The sequence below is a fragment of the Solanum lycopersicum genome, chromosome 5, assembly GCF_036512215.1.
Source record: "Solanum lycopersicum chromosome 5, SLM_r2.1".
Taxonomy (NCBI): domain Eukaryota; kingdom Viridiplantae; phylum Streptophyta; class Magnoliopsida; order Solanales; family Solanaceae; genus Solanum; species Solanum lycopersicum.
Window position 1 is genome coordinate 5848089 of NC_090804.1, and position 20091 is coordinate 5868179.

Consider the following 20091-nt stretch of genomic DNA (forward strand, 5'->3'; position numbering starts at 1 on the left):
TGAAGTTGAAGCGGTGACAATGGAATTACTTCTCCCAATCCAACGAAAAGTACATCAATCGTCAACACTGAAATTAATACTGAAGAGTCACTACTGCAGAGGTGGAGTCGACTACCCCAGCCGACAAAGCCAATATTTCAAGAGAACGGAGACAACGTCAGGTACCCTTAGAACTCCATTCTCGGGAAACCTGATGACAAAATCCAGATACAATCTTCCCTCAGAAAACAAACTTTTGTGGCTCTTATATCTCAAATGGAATCCAAGCGAGTAAATGAAACTATGGTAGACGAGTCATAGGTACAAGCAATGAGAGAAGAGCTTGATCAGTTCGAAAGAAACAAAATACGTACTCTTATCGAAAGATCAAAGAATTGCTCAGTAATTGGAACCAAATGGGTGTTTTGGAATAAACTGGATAAACATGGAAAATGTATTCCCAACAAAGCAAGATTAGGATCTCAAGGATACTCACGACAAGAAGGTATTGATTACGATGAAACTTTTGCTTCCATGGCAAGTTTAGAATCTATTCGAATTTTGCTCGCATATGCATGTTGTAAGCGCTTTAAACTTTTTCAAATGAATGTAAAACGTGTATTTTTAAATGGTTTGTAAAAAGTGAAGTTTTTGTCAAACAACTCCTCGATTTTGAAAATCTTTCTTGTCCTGATTAAATACAAATTTCAAAGCTCTTTATGGTTTCAAACAAGCTCCAAAAGCCTAATTAGAGAGATTAATCACTTTTTTACTTCAAAATAATTTCCAAAGGGGTAAAATTGACACAACTCTTTTCATTCAAAGAACTAGTTTATATATTCTTATAGCTGAAATTTATGTTGAGGATATTATTTTTGGAAGTTCTAATCCTTCTTTGTGTGAGAATTTTGCAAATTAATGAAAGGTGAACTTGAAATAAGTCTAATAGGAGAACTCACATTCTTCCTCGGAGTACGAATCAAACAGTCAACTAATGAAACTTTCATTAGTCAAACCAAGTATATAAAGGAGCTAATAAAGAAATTTGGACTCAAAAAAGGAAAAACTTTTGGAACCCGGATGAGTTCTTCTACATGGCTTGAAAAAGATGAACCCAGGAAAGATGTGGATGAAAAAATGTATAGACGAATGGTTGGCTCACTACTATATCTCACCACTAGTTGACCAGCCATCATGTACATGTATGCAAATGTGCGAAATTTTAGGCTACCCGAAGGAATCACATTTTACTGCAGCAAAGCAAAGTATTCGCTACTTGATTGGCACCACTAAATTAGGGCTATGGTACCCTCACTCGTCTAATTTTGATTTAATTGGATACTCAGATGCTAACTTTTCAGGTGACAAAAATGACTGAAAGAATACAAGTGGAACATGCCAAATCTTGGACAATCCCTAGTCTCATGGCACAACAAGAAACAAACCTCGGTTGCTTTAATTATCTACTACTGAATCTGTATATCTAGCCATTGGAAGTTGTGGTACTCAATTCTCTCTCTTATTAAGCTATTCCGATTTTTGTGATAATAATAGTGATATTAGTCTCTCTAAATATAATGTGCATCATTCCAGGGTTAAACATATTGATATCAAACATCATTTTATTTGTGATCACGTTGAAAATGATGATTTTTCGTTGAAATTCATAGATTTTAAGAATCAATTAGCTGATATTTTTACAAAACCTCTACTTGAAGAGATATTTTGTTTCCTCAAAAACAACTTTGGTATTACATGTTTTAATTAACCTATATTCATTATGCATTTAATGTGTTCTCTTTATTTTCCTTTCTGACTCCTCCCTTCCTTTCAAAGACATTTCTTCTCCCTCTTCTCTTCTCTCTTCATCAACCTAACATGACTAGAACTCGCTCCATGGCTTCTCGAATACCCTTTGCCCCTTCAACTTCTTTTGAAGTGGACATCTTGTCCCTTTCCTGAGATTCTTCTAAAGGATCAATGGCTTCCCCGCCTGTTTCCTCAAAGAAGAGAGCATTTACCTCAAAATGTAAGGCTTCGAAGAAACCTCGCCCCCTTGCAAAGGTTCTGGAGAAGCACAAGTATGTGGTCTCTTAGAGTTGGTTGATTTTGATAATAGACATTTAACACCTTACTCATAATTTTCGGAGGCCACTAAATAAAAAAAGAAATGATCCATGCAGACAACACCAAGATGGAAAGAAATATATGGTTGATCCTTATAGAAATTGATAGAAAGAAAAACCTTAATTTAAAGGAATCAGAATCAATAAACAAATAGCCCCAAATCCAACAAATAGCTCAATCAAGCATACCTTGATTGACAAGACAAAATCAAGAGATTAGCAAATCAAAGCCTAACATAGAATCAAGTTATCAAGAAAAGGAAGAGACGTGAATCAAGCCGAAGATTCGAGATCTGATGACCAGACAAGAAAAGAATCAAGCCGGCCAAGCCAAGAAGGATAGAGAAGTGATTTACCATGCACATATTTAATATGGACATGGATCAACAAATCGCCTCAATTAAGTAATCTCTCAATTATCCTTGATTGAGATAAATACTCCTTGTGTTATTCCTTACCAGAGCACGGGTCTATGCATGTATAAACTACCCCCAGACTTAAGTGTGAAGTACGCAACTTCACTTGAGCTTATAGTACAACCTTCTTTTATCGTTCCTAAAGCTTTGTAAACACGTGAATGGTACAATTGAAAAGAAAAGAAAAAGAAAGAATCTGAGTGTAGGTTTACAAATAGTGGTAGTGTCAAGGTAGCAATATGATTTGCACATCAAACATGATCAAATCACAGAAACTATGTACTACTATAGTTCACTTCAAAGCTCTTAAGAAACCCTTGTATCCCAAGGGGATTGGACGTAGGCACCACATCGGTGTTTCGAACCAGTATAAAAACTCTCTGTGTTATTTACTTACTGCATTTTACTATTTCTATATATTTGTTTTATTAATGTGTATGTAAGTTGACTGACTACTATAGGAAGTCGACTAAAGGAAGTTTTAATTCACCCTCCCCCTGTTGACTCTCAATAATACTAGCTACATTTTAGTTCCTTCTAAATTTAGGAACCTAGGTAATAATATCTGGATCTCAGAAATAATAATAGACCTAAACAAAAGTCACATACAATATACAGTAAACTATTGAAGAAACTTCAAAAAGAGTTGAAACTATATAGATATAAAAATCTATAAAGTTGAAGTATTAATTTTTAAAACCATCCAAACACCAAATATTGTACCTTCAACATGAACATGCAATAAAACCATAACAAGATTTGATATAATTAATTTAGCTTAAAACAACACTAATGATAGTACTTTTGTTGGTAACCTTCTCCCCAACGTCCATCAGAACTTTGAGGCCGGCTCCTCGAACGTCGACCACCTTGAAACTCACCTCTCTCCGATGGAGAATTTGCCCTATCTCCGTGAACTGAAAAAAATTACGATATAATAAAGAAAGTAAGTCTTGAAGTAATAGTAAAATCATCTCTATGACCTATAGGTTATCAATTTCATCAGTTCAAACTGTGAAATCAATAATTGATGCTTATATTATAACAGAATAAAACGACAAACACACACACATATATAAGTACCTTTGTTATGTCTCTTGTATCTCATGTAAGCTCGTTTGCCCTTCACCATAATGTGATGAGTCTTGAATCGAACATTAAAGAAAAAAGATAAACATTATAAGACGATCAATAAACTTTAAACCGATAAATATTTTTGAAGATTAAAATGTGGAAAATTCATTACATAGACAGCCTTTTGAGCAGAAATTGCATCTTGGAAATGCACAAAACCACAACAATATCCATCCTACATTAAAAAAAGAGTTCAATATATATAAATACTTAATCATTAAACAAAAAATAAGTTCTAAATAAATGATAAATCGAAAAATAAAATGAAAGTGATACATATATATACCTGATATGCCTCATAAGCTTTTAGTTGAACATCTTGAATGTGAAGGGGTCCAAACTCTTTAACAACAGCATATAAATCATTTTTTGTTGTGTTGGGTAGTAATCCTCCAACAAATATCGATTTATCTGTAAAATATAAACGAGTAACTCAATAATTCACTTAATATGATAAAAATTTCATCAATTATTTGACTAAAACAATAAAAATTTACATTCAATGTCATTATCATAATTGTCTCGCGCAACTTTGATTGAATGAGTACTTGCAACTTTCAACACACCAGTCGAACTAGACTTCACCAAGTTGTTGGGTTGCGGTTTTTTAGGAGCCGATAAGAGGCCACCATTTTTTGGTGGCGAGGACCTACCTTGCTTTATCTATAGAAAATATTTCGAATTAAAATATATATTAGACAAAGCTTCAGAGGTAAAATTACAATTTAAAAAAGTTTTTATGATTTTTACATAACTAGCATGTGAATCAAACGATTCATAAAAGTTCTACTAACCATTGAAGCATAGGTAATTTTTGGAGCCTCGTTCTCAACAATGGCGGGCCCCACAGGGTCCTTCTTTTTTTGTTCTTGTTCTTTTGGGCTTGAAGGCTTCTGGTCAACTTTATCATTAACATTGTTTTCAGCTTTGCTCTGAATGTTGTTTTCAGCTTTACTCTGAACGTTATTTTCAGCTTTGCTCTGAACGTTGTTTTCAGCATTGTTCTGAATAGCTAATAATCCAAATGGAAAACAAATCTATACAGTTAAAATTCCATGCGCTAACAAATAAAATATTTTATACAATCAGGTCATCGCGATTATAAGACATACCTAAAGGAGTATCAATTGAACCATTTTCCTCAACAATTGTTGAAGATTTTTCTTCTTCACCAATAAATCTAAAAATATCATTCCACACATAGTATCCTGTCTCTTGTGGAGCAAGAAAAAAAGTTTGAGAAAACCTTTTTCTAGACTTGTCTTGCCCAATTAAGTAAGCCATAATTATCACCAAAACACCTCCAGCAACAGATGATTGAGAGTCAACATTTTTGACTTCAACTTTGCTACCCTTGAAGTGTGATGACATGATAAAATCACTTATGCCCTAAAATTAGAAAAATGTTTAGCAAAAATTAAAAAAAAAATAGAAAAAACATTTTATTCAAAGTTAAAAACATTGAAACTTTAGGTGACAAAAAAAAATTATAGTCAACCAACTGAACTATTAAGATTCTCCGTTAGAATACTTACATCAGAAGTTGTGACAGACATAATTTCACCATCGGACGATGGCCAACTTAGAATACTTTTTTCCTTGTAGAATCGATACGATTGGTCGATTCGGGTTTGTAAAATGTTATAGTATTGAGCCACAAAAGCTTTGGCAACTTTTTCAGCAGCATGTCCTGTTGAATGAGTAGCCATTTTTGCACTACAATAAGATCAAATGAATAGAGGGTTAATTAGAGTTAGTTTTAATATATAGATAAAAAAAAAATATAATAAAAAATAGTCAAGTTATACTAGTAAAAAAATGATACACTATAAACAAAAAGGAAAAAGTTATAAATGCAAATGGATAGTTTAAGGAGCATCTAAATTATATCAAATTAATATTTGCAATCCCAAGATAACTAATCTCATGATTTTAACCTTAAAAATTAATCATTCAAAAAGATTATGTCAAAACAAAATCTATTTTGACCCTTCTATAATAATAATAAATAAATAAAACAAAAAAAAATAAAAGTATTCAATCATAATTAATCATCAAAAATATATTTGAAACATAGATCTATCATTAACTTATTAAATGATAATTAAATTAATATTAGAAGTGATATATTTTATAAGATACAGTCAAACAATTGAAAAAATATCTAGCAATCCAAGATCTAAGCATTTTTATTTGTATGTATAAACCTAACCAAGAAAAGATTAATCTTAAATCTATTATCAATTCATTTAGCAAACAACCTTCAAAAATTATGATTTCAAAGCATAAAATAGGATATCCTTAAAGCAAAAAATTAATAATAATTTATACACTTAAATTCACTTAGAAGGTCTAATCTAAAGGGAAATTACAACAACAATAAAAAGATAAAGAAAAGGACAACTTTTAAGAAGAAATTTTTTTTAAAAAAAACAATCAAATCTTGAAAGAGGGTATGACAAGTTCAAAAATTAGCAAATGGAATAAAACACAACAACTTTAATAAATCTGAATCATTGAACCTACAAAATTAATAAATGTATATTAATTATTGACAAAAAACATTCTTTAAAGGTTTGATCTTAAATTCTATATGGAAAGTACAAAAGAACAACAAAAGAAAATCACATTTCCCCCCTTTTAGGCTTGATAAAAGTTAAAATCGTCATCGAATTTTTATTTTTTTTAAAATAGTGTTGCAGATTTAAGAACTGATAAAGAGATAAAATAACGATGATAACAACAAAATTAATAACTCAAAATTATAGAATCTAAAAAATCATTTAAACAAATCAAGAAAAAACATAGAAGAGAAAGAGGGAAAAAACAACTTTGAAGAAATTTGTGAATACCTCTTAAGAAAAAGTATTGGAATTGGACAAAGCCAAAGAAAGAATAAAGAGAATGTAAAAAGTATGTAGCCAATATATAGTGGTGGAGTGAAAAATATTTAGTTCTTTGATATATTTTCTCTAATTCCAACTAGGATATTATAGGTCAATATTTAGTATAAATCAATTAAGTACTTCCCATATATGTTTATTATAATATTCTTAGAAATAATATAAAGTATGTGTTTAAACATGAAATACTTGATATTAAAAAAAGAATATTATTTAAAGTTTAATTGAGAAAAGATATTTATAAGTTAACATTGTATCTAGACAAATCATAGTTGAAGTATCTCACAGTGTAAAATTGCAAAAATAAAAATAATATATATATATATATATTCGAAAATATATTATATACTAGATAATTGAAGGTCTGTTCACGGGCCTAATATAATTAATTTTTTTTTAATTTTAAGTTAAAAATAATTATATATATTAATATCTTATTTTATTACAGTTTCTAAAATTTTCTACTATTTAAAAAAACTACGAAAATTTTCTCTCAGATACATTCCTGTCCTCTCTTGAATACATCTTTATCCCATCTTGAATACATTCATATTTTCTCTTGGATATGTTTCTCCCCTCCCGGATACATTCATATTCTCTCTCGAATAAACCCCTCCCAGATTCATCCATGAGTTATGTGTCTGCAAGTTTTCTCAATAGCAATTTATCATGATCAATGTATCAACATGTCTGCTGATTTATATGAAATTATTTAATTCTAAGAAAATTTTGTAATTTAAAAAAAAAGGCGATATAATGTAATTAACTCTTTACACTATGAAAACTTATGAAAATTTTACTTTAATTTATGTGACATATTTTTCTTTGTAGTCAGTTTCAAAAGAATGATTATATATTTAAATAATATTTTGACTTTAAAATATTCATTTCATTCTTATTAAGATGATTTATAGTTATATGAACACCTATGGTTTGTTTTAGACCACAAGTTTTAAAAGTATTTTTTCTATTAAAAATATATTCATGTAAAAGTTAAATTAAAATTATATAAACCGAAAGGGAGTGAGAACAAACTTTAGATTAATTTTATATTTAGGGGTAATTCCCAAGTACCCCCTCAACCTATGCCCGAAATCTCAGAGACACACGTATACTATACTAAGGTCCTGTTACCTCCCTGAACTTATTTTATTAATAATTGTTTACCCCTTTTTAGCTTACATGGCACTATCTTGTGGGCCCAACGATGGTTGACTTTTTTTTCGAAATAGTGCCACGTAGGCTAAAAAGGGGTAGAAAATTACATTAAAAATAAGTTCAGGGGGGTAACCTTAGTATAATATAAGTGTGTCTCTGGGATTTCGGCGACGTATGAAATTTTCTCGCAATGCATGAATATTAATTCGCGATGCATGAATATTAACTCGCAATGCATGAATTAACTCTCGATGCATGAATTAACTAGTGATGCATGAATTTTCTGCGAGGTATGAAATCTTCTCGCGATGAATGGAATTATCTGCGAGGTATGGAATCTTCTCGCGATGCCTGAATTTTCTGCGAGGTATGAGATCTTCTCGCGACGCATGAATTTTCTGTGAGGTATAAGATCTTCTCGCGATGCATGAATTTTCTGCGAGGTATGAGATCTTCTCGCGATGCATGAATTTTCTGCGAGGTATGAAATCTTCTCGCGATACATGAATTTTCTGCGAGATATCAGATCTTCTCGCGATGCATGAATTTTCTGCGAGGTATGAGATCTTCTCGTGATGCATGAATCTTCTGCGAGGTATGAGATCTTCTCGCGATGCATGAATTTTTACAAGGTATGAAATGAAATCTTCTCGCGATACATGAATTTTCTGCGAGGTATGAAATCTTCTCGCAATGCATGAATTTTCTGCGAGGTATGGAATCTTCTCGCGATGCATGAATTTTCTGCGAGGTATGGAATCTTCTCGCGATGCATGAATTTTCTGGCGAGGTATGAAATCTTCTAGCTATGCATGAATTTTCTGCGAGGTATGGAATCTTCTCGCGATGCATGAATTAACTGCGAGGTATGAGATCTTCTCGCTATGCATGAATTAACTCTCGATGCATGAATTAACTAGTGATGCATGAATTCCGCAAGGTATGAAATCTTCTTGCGATGCATACATTTCTGCGAGGTATGAAATCTTCTCGCGATGCATGAATTTTCTCTCTATGCGTGAATTAACTCGCGATGCATGAATCGACTCTCGATGCATGAATATTAACTCACAATGCATGAATATTAACTCGTGATGCATGAATTGAATCTCAATGCATGAATATCAACTAGGGATGCATGAATATTAACTAGTGATGCATGAATTGACTCTCGATGCATGAATATTAACTCTCGATGCATGAATTTTCTGCGAGGTATGAAATTTTCTCGCTATGCATGAATTTTCTGTGATGTATGAGATCTTCTCGCGATGCATACATTTCTACGAGGTATGAAATCTTCTCGCGATGCATGAATTTTCTCTCTATGCATGAATTAACTAATGATGTATGAATTAACTCGCGATGCATGAATTGACACTCGATGCATAAAGATTAACTCGCAATGCATGAATATTAACTCGTGATACATGAATTGACTCTCAATGCATGAATATCAACTAGGGATGCATGAATTGACTCTCAATGCATGAATATTAACTAAGAATGCATGAATTAAATTGTGATGCATGCTCTTTGTAGTTATTATCAAGCTTCTGGCAGTACTTATCAGAATTTTGAGGTCTTTCTCAAAATTCTGTCCCAGTTAGAATTTTGGCACATCTCAAAATGATCTTCAATCTTGACTTGTTGACTATCTGTAATGTGAATTTTTGAAATATCTTCAAAAATTCTGTCCCGATTTTTATTCTAATGAAAAGTAATAATCACACTAGGTATATGACCGTGCCATCGTGGCGCCTACATATCCTGTCGAGGCAGGAATCAGGTCAAATGTAATTCCAATCTTGTGGATGATGAGTACTGCAAAGAATCTGAAAGATTATCAGTAGAAAATGCACAATATGAACATGATGGAATATGCAAATGGTATTCCTTGCTATATTCAAAGCCTAAAATAAGACATAACACATTTTGGGTATGGACAACCCAATGAAGTAAAATAGGCGTCTCACATATATAAGATTAACTTAATGACACCTTTTATAATGAACAGCTCAAAAGACAATTTTTTCTTTTCTTTTTTCTCTTTTTTTTTTCAAAATAAAAAATGTGAGGAGATAGTCAAATCTTCACCACATTGATACCAACAGTTAGGATTGCAGGTAAATCTCCCATTCTTTTTTTTTTAAAGATTGAATTAAGGTAATTCTTACAGCTTCAAGTGGTATCTCAAATATACTTAAGGATTGACAAGATCCGTTCATTTTGTTTCAAACAAAGATTTTGAATTGTATCAATCCTCATGTTTCAAGTGCACTCACGACAAAGGCTAGTCCTATTTCACACATATTTGAAACATTTGATTATAGGACATTTTCAAAATGCACTCACACTCACAAGAATGTTCAATGCACACAACTGTGATATCATATGCTTCACCCTTATGTAAATCTCCACTAATGTGAGAACATTTGGAATGAAATCATGTAGGACTTGTCATTGGCTTGTAACGTAGGCTTAGGGATGGATAGGATATTTATTTGAAGTAAAAGTGACTGAATTCCTCCTTGAGCGTCACACAGAATTTGTGCTCTTAATGATTGGTACGCCTTTGGCGTCAGATCCTCTTCATTATTCTATGCCCTCTCAAATTCTTTTGAATTCTCATTTTTAAGGTTTTTCCCTTCCCTTCTTTTTTTTTCTTCTGAGCTTTTTTTTTTTTTGAGCTTTTTCACTTCTTCATTATAATAATTTTCCTTTTTGTTGGAATATTTTCCTTCCAACCTTTCACTTGTCCTGTAAAGAAATTTTTTGCCTTTCTTTATTTCTTCCACTTTTTTTTTTCTCTTTTTCTCTAGAGTCTTTGCTTCCTTGATTTTGAGAGACTCAATATCTTTGCTTTTTGAAATTTCAAACATTGATCTCCTTTTATAATTTGCACATTCTTTGTGTACTCAAGAAGGTTGGGCCAAGAGAGGATAGTGCTCGTAAGCACTCAAAAGGGTAATGATTAAGATGTGGTTGTCCAAATGAAGGTTTCAGGCTCAAAATGGGAAAGCTAGGGATTAATGTAATTTTGTAGGCTTTGAAAGGCACAACCGGATCAAAAAGGCCTACAATCCTTTCTCAAACCAAACATTATTAATGATTTCGCCTCGAAAAACATTCAGGTCAAGTTCTAGATCAACAGTGTAACACAATTGAACTTTGATCAAAATCTCACCACACAATGCACATGAAACATAAGGTTAGTTTTATTCTTATCTTGATTGCATGCAAGAGAATTTTCAAGCATCACAAAAGTACAGATAAGAGTTACCACGAGAATCTATAGTTTACCGCAAAGTCAGTCTGTTCAATCATATCGAATATATTTACATACTCTTAACCACATAGCTCCCAACCGAGCTGAAGACATGACTCTTATGGTATGTACAAACAATTTTTTTTTGAAAGAATGATTACCGAACCCGAGAAGGACTACCTACGTATCTCATTAACGTGAGAATCAGGTGTGCGTAGTTCATGCGGATATGACTAGAAAATATGCACAAACTATTTTTTTTAAAGATAATACCGAACCCAAGAAGGGTTGCCTACGTATCTCATTAACATGAGAATCAGGTACGCGTAGTTCGGCCAGATATGACTTGAAAAATATGCACAAACTATTTATAATTTTTTTTTAAAAAAAAAGATAATATCGAACCCAAGAAGGGTTGCCTACGTATCTCACCAAAATGAGAATCAGGTACGCGTAGTTCAGCCAGATAAGTCATATAATAATTTAAAGATTTAGACAACTCAAAGAAATTCCTAGGTCTAACGCCACTGAAATTCGTAATCATAAAGTTTTTTTTTTTGCTTTTTTTTTCCCGCACCAATATGTTTTATAACCTCTTAATCGTCAATAGTTATCCTGTCCGTTGAATGTAACCTATGAATTTATACAGTAATGATTTGTTGTACTCTTTTTGGATGTTTTTCTTGAATCATTGTCTCTTTCCAATTTTCACGAGATCCAGACATTGTTATGACCATCCCCGACTGATGTCGAAGACGGTATCCCTACAAAAATATGAGAAATATGTGAGAGCAGGACCGTCATGCAAAGTAATAATAAAAATAAATAGATGCGACCTTATAGTCAAATACTCCCCTGATTTATCGTTTTTTGACTTGATATTAACGTCTTGTGAAATACAAGGACTCGAATTTTGTTAATCCTTTTGTCTCTTGCGACTTCGGATAAAAAATGATTTCATTTGAACATAAAATAATTTTTCGCTATAAAGAAGAATAACTCAAAATGTAAAAGTGTTAGTTCCTGTACATAATGAATAATGTAAAATATCACACAAATAATGAATAAAATACATAAACACGGTTTTAATTAAAGACAAACTGAAATATATCACCTAGCATACAAATAATTATTGCGCGTCCTAAACAAATATGTAACCCTTTTATGCCTAGGGTAGGCCTATCGATTCGAAGGATGTATTACGCCTTTTGACAACTTTCCATTGTCCCCCAAAACACTTAGTACAATTTATGAACAAATGAAATAGAATTATGAAGTCAAAGGAAAAAAAAATTACAAATATTTAATCCCACGTAGGGGTACCATCCTATTCTAAGCCTTTGTCGAAGGGTCTTCCTCTCGAAATTCTTGTCATCTCCGATTTTCAACACCTTTAGATGGAATCATAGCTTTTGAAAACTCGAGCTTGACAAAATTAAACTATTAAAATAACCTTCTAATTCAGATGAACTGTGGTTTGTCAAACGACGTATACATCCTTCAAATTACACACAATTATGATCGTCCTTTTAGGCTAAAAGTCGTTATGGACTCAAGGTGGTCTTTCTAATGGATTCAATACGCCTTGGGTGTTGAGTCATCTTAGGCTGATGCTTAAATTCGGATTTGGTTTTGCTCTATCCTAGGGTGACTAGAATTGGTATAGAAGTGACGATTACCCGAGTCGGACAGACAATGCGGTGAAGCTAATAAACGACGTTGGATGACCGCAAGCCAACTATTCGTTTATTACTTCCAAATATTAGACTTGTGTGTTTTCCTGAAGGAAGTCGTGGTAAGCCACGTAACTTCTTTTGTCCTAATGCAAACTAATTGTCGTTTGACGGAAATTATGTCATGAAATGCAATAAAAAATATATACACAATAAAATAAATAATGAATAAATACAATAAACAAATAATAAGCAAAATATAAAAATACAAAGTATAACATAACAATAAAACAAAAATTTCCTCAATTTGAAAAAAAAATTCATATTGGTTAATACCTCTAAACTCCCCAGTGGAGTCGTCATTCTGTTTACATCCCTACTCTTTCGGAATAGGTTGAAACGTCACGACAACTCAAAAAATAATTAATTGATTCAATTTTTAACAAAGTTTAAAAATAAACGAGTTTTAAAAAAGAGTCGCCACCTAATTTTAGGAAAACTAGGAAACCAATTATTTATCTACGAAACCAATTTGATTCTAGGTAAGGGGTTCAGGTTATTCTGAAGGGAAAGGGTTAGGCACCCTTCGAAATCAACAAATGTGGTTCCCGACTGAATTAATTTTTTTTCAAATTGAGGAAAAATATAAAATAAACACATATAATAAACAAACAATATACACAACAAAAAAATAATTATCGGCCTAATGTTTGCTTAACGTCAATATTCACAAAATAACGAATGAAATTATAATTCGAACTTTTTTGAATAATTTCAAGGAGAAGCACCTCCGGGTACTTGTAAAGACACTTAGTAAAAGAGTTAGTGTCAAAATAATAAAAATAAAAATAAATAACTCACATAATAACTAAAATAAAAATCCGTCTTATTAACATGGGAGGCCTTGGAAATCGACAGTAATTTCTTCATCGGCCATTCCAACAACTAAAATATATAAACTTGAATTAAAATTCCGTCTTTTTAAAATGGGGAGGCCTCTAAACCCGACGGATAGATTTTTCATCGGCCCTTTTCAACATATAACATATATAAACTGAATATCAACAAAACATAACAAACTTATCCCAAGAGAATATGGAAAACAACAACCAAACTAAAATAACATAATTAGAAATGGAAACAACAATAACGTAATATATAAAAATTAAAAATAACATTAAAATAGAATAATAACAAAACCCTGAAAAGTTAAGATAGCAAATAGTTGACTAACAATTTTAAAATAATAGTAATAATAAATAAATAAACATCGAATCGTAAAATAATGCTAATATTAAAACTACAATAAACACAAATATTAATTGACTTTTAGAACTACATTAAACTAAAAAACAAAACAAGCTACATATAATAAACAGAAAACATAAAAGAGCTGAGAATTAAATATTTAAACTATGGGAACCAAGAATTCTCAACTCGAAAAATCACAAAAACACTTTAAAATATTTAAACTATGGGAACCAAGAATTCTCAAAAATTTTATGAGTATTCTTTTGTTTTCCCCTCCAAATCCTCTCCTAAAAATAGTGAATGAAGTGGGCTTATATAGAAACCCAAAAATCCTCAAAAAGGATGAAATACCAATGTGGACTATTGCAAAATTGAAAAATTGTTTGAGAGACAATGTGGGAAAGTCAATTTTTTTTTTAGTATTTGACTCAAAATGTATGAATTTTAAAATCATCGGACCAAAATTTGCTATTAAATAAATAAAGCTTCAAAATCACGAATTTTTAAAATGTTAGGCCAAAATTGGGTGTCAACACCACGTAATCTTAGGAATGTATGGCTTGTGTATAGACTCATAAGTCTAATATACGTTCAAAAGTAAGTAAACTTAAGATGTATGTAATGAAATTATGAACCCTAATAGGGTTAGTATGAGTGTAAGATACACTAAATGGCCAAGTACATTGGCATAAGATGAAATGAGGAAATGAACAATGAAATGATGAAACACTAGAAGGGTTAAGTAAGGGTGTGAAACACATTAAATGGCCAAGTGCATTGGCATATGATGAAATGAACATTCACATAATAAGAGGTGAGTAACTATGAAAAATCAAAGGTGTTAATGATAAGGAATGTGGTGACAACATGATATGAGGCTAATGTAAATGATGAGATCAATCTTAAATGAGCCTAAGTAAATGTTACCAAAACGTACTCACCTATGAGAAGTGTAAGATAATGAATACACCAGTCTCTATGAACACTCTAATGAAAGTATTGAGCTTAACACCCTTAATACTAATGATAAGATGAGAAATCATCTAATGAGCGATGATGTCCTCAAACTAGAAGTCATCTTTCATGGCGTATGAGATGAATGAAATGGAACTTTATACTAAGCACCGATAGGCTAGCTATGAGCAGTGATGCCTTCTTTCGAGAAGGACGAAGGTTCACGTAACTCTCATGAGATGAGACTGTCCGGCTTGCCGGGTATGGGTATCCTTATATCTCCTAGTCTTCGAACCTATACAGCCAATATAGGGATCTAACGGGGTTGAATTCCATGTACGCTAGCATATTTTGGGTCACTTTGGCCGGTGATTCCACATCTTTTCGGTGTGGGGGAGACATTGAATTTCATGATGCTCACATGATTTATTTAAGTTAAAGTTAAAGTTCCCTATGAATGAATGAGGACATCCTCAAATAATGCACATAATTTATACCAAAGGTATTAGGATAGGATAATCAAAAGGTGGGTTAGATTCAAGTAATGACATTAGGTCATTCTTGGTCATTGCACAACGAACATAATGAAAGTCTTAAACTACATCCTAGGTATACCTGGTGTTTACACTGGCCTATGATGAAATGAAATGGAGTATGTATGAATGAAGGAAGCAGACTCTGTGTTTGCTAATGAACTCCCTAGTTAAGGTCTCATCTGTTGAGCCCTCATTTCTGGGATGTCTTAATGTTAAGTCTATGATTCCGAGGTCTCATGACATATGAATGAATGATATTAAAGAAGTTATGTGCTAGATGCAAAATGTGATGTAAGCTATATAATATGTGCTATGTGTAAATGTTATACGTTGTGTGCAAATGTGAAAAGTATGATGTATGTTATTCTCATGGCATAACTTTCCTATTCCAAATCTGGAAAGCTCACTGACTTTCCTAATCCAAATTTGGAAACTTTACAAATCTCAATTTGGCAAGTCCACTGACTTGACTTCCAAAAATTATGTTTTTAGGAAAGAGATATTCTTTCTCATGCATGTCCGTGGTGTGTGCTTGCATATACTCATACTTAGTACAAGTGTGTACTAACCATATACAGTTATCCTAACGTCCGTCATTCATTCGGTTTTGATAGGTCCTCATGCTTTCGAGGATGCTACTGTTTTATATTCTAGCTTAGTTTTAGTTGAGAATTGTTTTTGCTTTTTTTGCTAAAAACTTTTGAAAAAGTCTTCAAAGAGCCTTTGCATAGTTTACGAATTCTGTATTGCTAGTGGAGCATGTTGTGCTAGCATTTCTTTCCTGTTTTTATTCAGATTATGTATTGGTGCCATTTCGGCAATTATACACTTAATAAGAATTGAACTATTTCTTTCAGTTGCTTATCTCTTAATATTAGATGGTTGATGGTGAACAATTACGTATTAATGAAAATATTTTTTATAAGTATGTTAAGAAACAAAAAGTTTCAAATTTTTCGCTAAAATTTACCTATGTAAAGTAAGAATGACGTAAGTAGGCTTGTTTGCGACCTCTGAGAGGTCAACGACGCCGGTCTCGTCTGAGGTCTAGATTCCGATCGTGACAACAATATTGCCATTGATCGTCGTAATCATGGCTCTTCTTTATAATAGAAATATATATGAGCTATTTCAGATAGTTTAAGGGTATGTTTTACCCTTTTTCTTTTAGTATATGTGGCAGTGGAACCCTATTGGCGTGCAATGTGACATTCACATGATATTTAACAACTTTCATTAATAAGAATTGCACTTTTGATCAATAGTTTGACGGGAAGGATAGTTTTGAGCCAAAATATAATCTAAGGATAAATATGAACTATTTCGGATAGTTTAAGCATATTTTTTACCCCTTTCTATTAAAACTATATGAATACTTATGTTTAAAAATATTATATATAATTTAAAATGAAATTACATCATGGAAGATGATAGGTTATACTGAATATGTTGTGGTAGCAATAAACATATATGAACTATTTCAATTGTATAAATATTTTTTACATTATTATAATCAAACAAATACAAATTAATTTTTTAAAATTAAATAAAAAGATTATGTGGAGTCACACATGAAACAAAAAATTTTGTGACTCTTGAAAAAGATTCTTGGATTCTTCTAGAAAATTATTTTGACCACTAATTATGCAATTATAAAGTTATAACTTTGCCCATAAATAATGTTTAAAATTACAATATTACTATTGGTCGTCGTAATCATGACTCTTCCATATAATAGAAATATATACATATACATATACATACATACACACACACACACATATATATATACATACATATATATATGTGTGTGTGTGTGTATGTATATGTATATAGATATATATATGTTTGACCGAAATTCCCGAGAAACACCTTAACTAAACTAAGGTCCTATCACCCTCCTGAACTTATTTTTTTGTAATTTTGTGCACCTTTTGTCATACGTGGCACACTCCGTGACTCCACGCAATTGTGGCGCGTGGGAGATATTTTATTGTCACGTAAGTCAAAAAAGTTCACAAAATTATAAAAAAAAAATTAGTTCGGGGGGAGGGGGGGGGTTATAGGACCTTAGTTTAATTAAGGTGGTGTCTGTGAGATTCGGTCATTTCTAGGGAGAGTACTTGTGCATTTTTCCATTAACATATGGTATTTTGAAGGTTGAAGTTTGTAATGACCCAAGCCGTCGTTAATTAGGAAAATGAAAAACATCAGGAAAATCAGGGGGCCACTGTCCTGCCAGAGCGGGACATATGTCGCTAGGGCGGCAACACTCTAGCGGGATAAGTAACCGCTAGAGCGGGATTGGCGAGACAAAATGTAAATTACGTTTTATATATATATATATAAGTCTTATTTTTTATTTTTTTCCAAAAACCCCTAAAAGATGCGGGGATCACCTAGAAACCCTCCAAAAGCTGCTTGAGGCTTTGGAAAGAAGGAGGAGAGATTTCTAGTGTAAGGAGATCAATAGCTTGCAAATTTTTGACCATATTCACCGTCTTGTCGCCCAAAAACTAGAATTGACGCTATAATTCGTGCAGTTGCTTGGCGCCTAGGTAGGCTAGATTTTATTAATGAGTAGTTATAAACATGTTATTAACTGTGTAGTATATTGAAATTTGACGTTAGAATTCATGCGTAGACTTTCGTGCACCAACAAAATAAAGAGTATATTATGCGTATATTTATAAGTGTTATAGCAGATGTACATCATAGGAAAAACACTAACTCGTGAACTAGGGTTAGGTGATTGTTGTGATTGCTCATTTTGTGTGATTTGTTGATTGGTGATTGTAGGATATACATGCGTATAAGCAAAGTATAAAAGTAGTAACAAACCTAATGAATTGACTACAAATAATCCATTCCCGGAACTTGAGTACGTCATGAATGTGATTGTGCTTGAGTGGTGATATATTGGATCGGGTGTCATGTACCAACACACTAACTTGCATTTGGATCGGGTGTCACGTATGGACACACTAACTAAAATCGGATGTCACGTACCAATATACATATTGGATCGGGTACCAAGACTTGACGTACTAACAATTTGAATATGAAATTTCACGAGAGAAACATTGACTTGTCATAATTGAAAATGTGAAATGGGACATTGAATCCTGACATGATAATTGGGTTGCGCGTTATATATACATATGTGTGGATTGTGATGTTTTAAATTAATTAGCGATGTATGTTTGTGTAATGAATTGTGAATTGTGGAGTCTCATATCGGGTTGTGGTGATAAGGGGAACTAGGTGTCCTAATTATTAGAATGTGGTCATGTTTTATTATTGTTGAGGTACAGGTGTTTTGGTTATAGTTGGGTTTTACCCCATGAGGGGTAGTATTATAAAATGGATAGTATGTCTCGACTGGCGTAATAACAGGTAGCGTCAAGTATGCTAGTATGATAATAATATCTGGAATGGTCAAGGTAGAGGAGAGATAGGTATTAATGTATGTCTCTTACTAGTCGAATTCTTATATTATCAGGGTATCGGGTTGATCGATGATGCCACCAGTATGAGTGGTTGTACTGATACTACTTTTGCTATGTCTTTTGGGCATAGTCTAATTTCTGGATCACTGATGTTTCATGGGTGAAGACGAAGATAATCTCCAGCGGCTTCTACTCTTCCTTCTGCATGATGGGAGTTGCGTCATTTCTAGTCTTATTATACCTTGTATTCACAGTAGCTTTTGTGCCTATTTAGACTAGATCCTTGGGGAAGTTAAATATTCTACAAGTCTTAACTTTGAGTCGTTTAAAAAACTCTTATTTTATAAAATGTTATATATGAATTTCTTTTATTCGTATGTTTCTTATTTTTCGCATTTTGAAAAACGTTTGAAATTCGAGGGTTCTCCTAATTAGGTGTAAGAGTAGGTGCCGATACGGCGCATTGGGTTGAATCGTGACAAAGTTATATTGTTGGACATAAAATTTAGTTAAAGTGAAATTTTAAGAACTCTTAAATATATTTTCAAATTTCTATGTTTGAAATTAAAACAAGCATATTTGATAAATAAATACTTATTTGAAATACCTCAGTTATTATTTTGATGATATCTAATAGCAAGCAACTTAGAAGTAGAGCCGTCAATATGGGTTATGCCTGTTGGGCCGGCCTAGCCTAACCCGAGATTTAATAGGGCTGGGCTATGATTTTTGGAGCCCACATGAGAAAAGTGTTTTTTAGCCCAGCCTGAATAAGCGTGCTGATTTGTGGAGCTTGAGAAATATCAGCAGGGCCGGCCCGTGGGCCAATAAAAATTAATTAAAAAATAAAATATAACGTTAAAATTTAAAGTTAAAGAGTTCAAACTCACAACAATTAAGTTAATATTTTGATTTAGATATTTATACTTTTACTTGAAAAAAAACTTAATAAATATTATAAAGATAATTTTATTTGTGGATTTGATTAAAAAGTAACAAAATTAACATCATGTAACATTGTTTTGTCGATATTTATGACAATATTTTTATATTATAATTTATATTTTAATTGAATAATTCTAAAAAATATATTTTTTAAAAAAGTGGGCTGGCTTGGCAAGCTTGTAGCCCACGTACTTGTGGATTGAGCGGCCGTTTTCTGGCCTACACCAAAAATGGGCTAGCCCTGCTTGGCTCATAAAATGTCGAAGTCTGTATGGGATAGCCAAGATGGGTATGCTAGC

General features: G+C 32.5%; 1 protein-coding gene across 1 annotated transcript; it reads right to left on the reverse strand.

Annotated features, from left to right (window-relative positions):
• Nucleotides 1–3156: 3156 nt before the first annotated feature.
• Nucleotides 3157–6620, reverse strand: LOC101262310 (nuclear transport factor 2-like). Its single transcript, XM_004239411.5, has 9 exons — nt 6508–6620; nt 5191–5371; nt 4768–5044; nt 4450–4667; nt 4153–4318; nt 3942–4066; nt 3768–3830; nt 3605–3665; nt 3157–3438 (listed from the first exon to the last, which is right to left on the reverse strand). The coding sequence occupies exons 2-9, from the start codon at nt 5362–5364 to the stop codon at nt 3311–3313; spliced, it is 1212 nt and encodes a 403-aa protein (XP_004239459.2). The 5' UTR covers nt 5365–5371; nt 6508–6620; the 3' UTR covers nt 3157–3310.
• Nucleotides 6621–20091: the final 13471 nt, after the last annotated feature.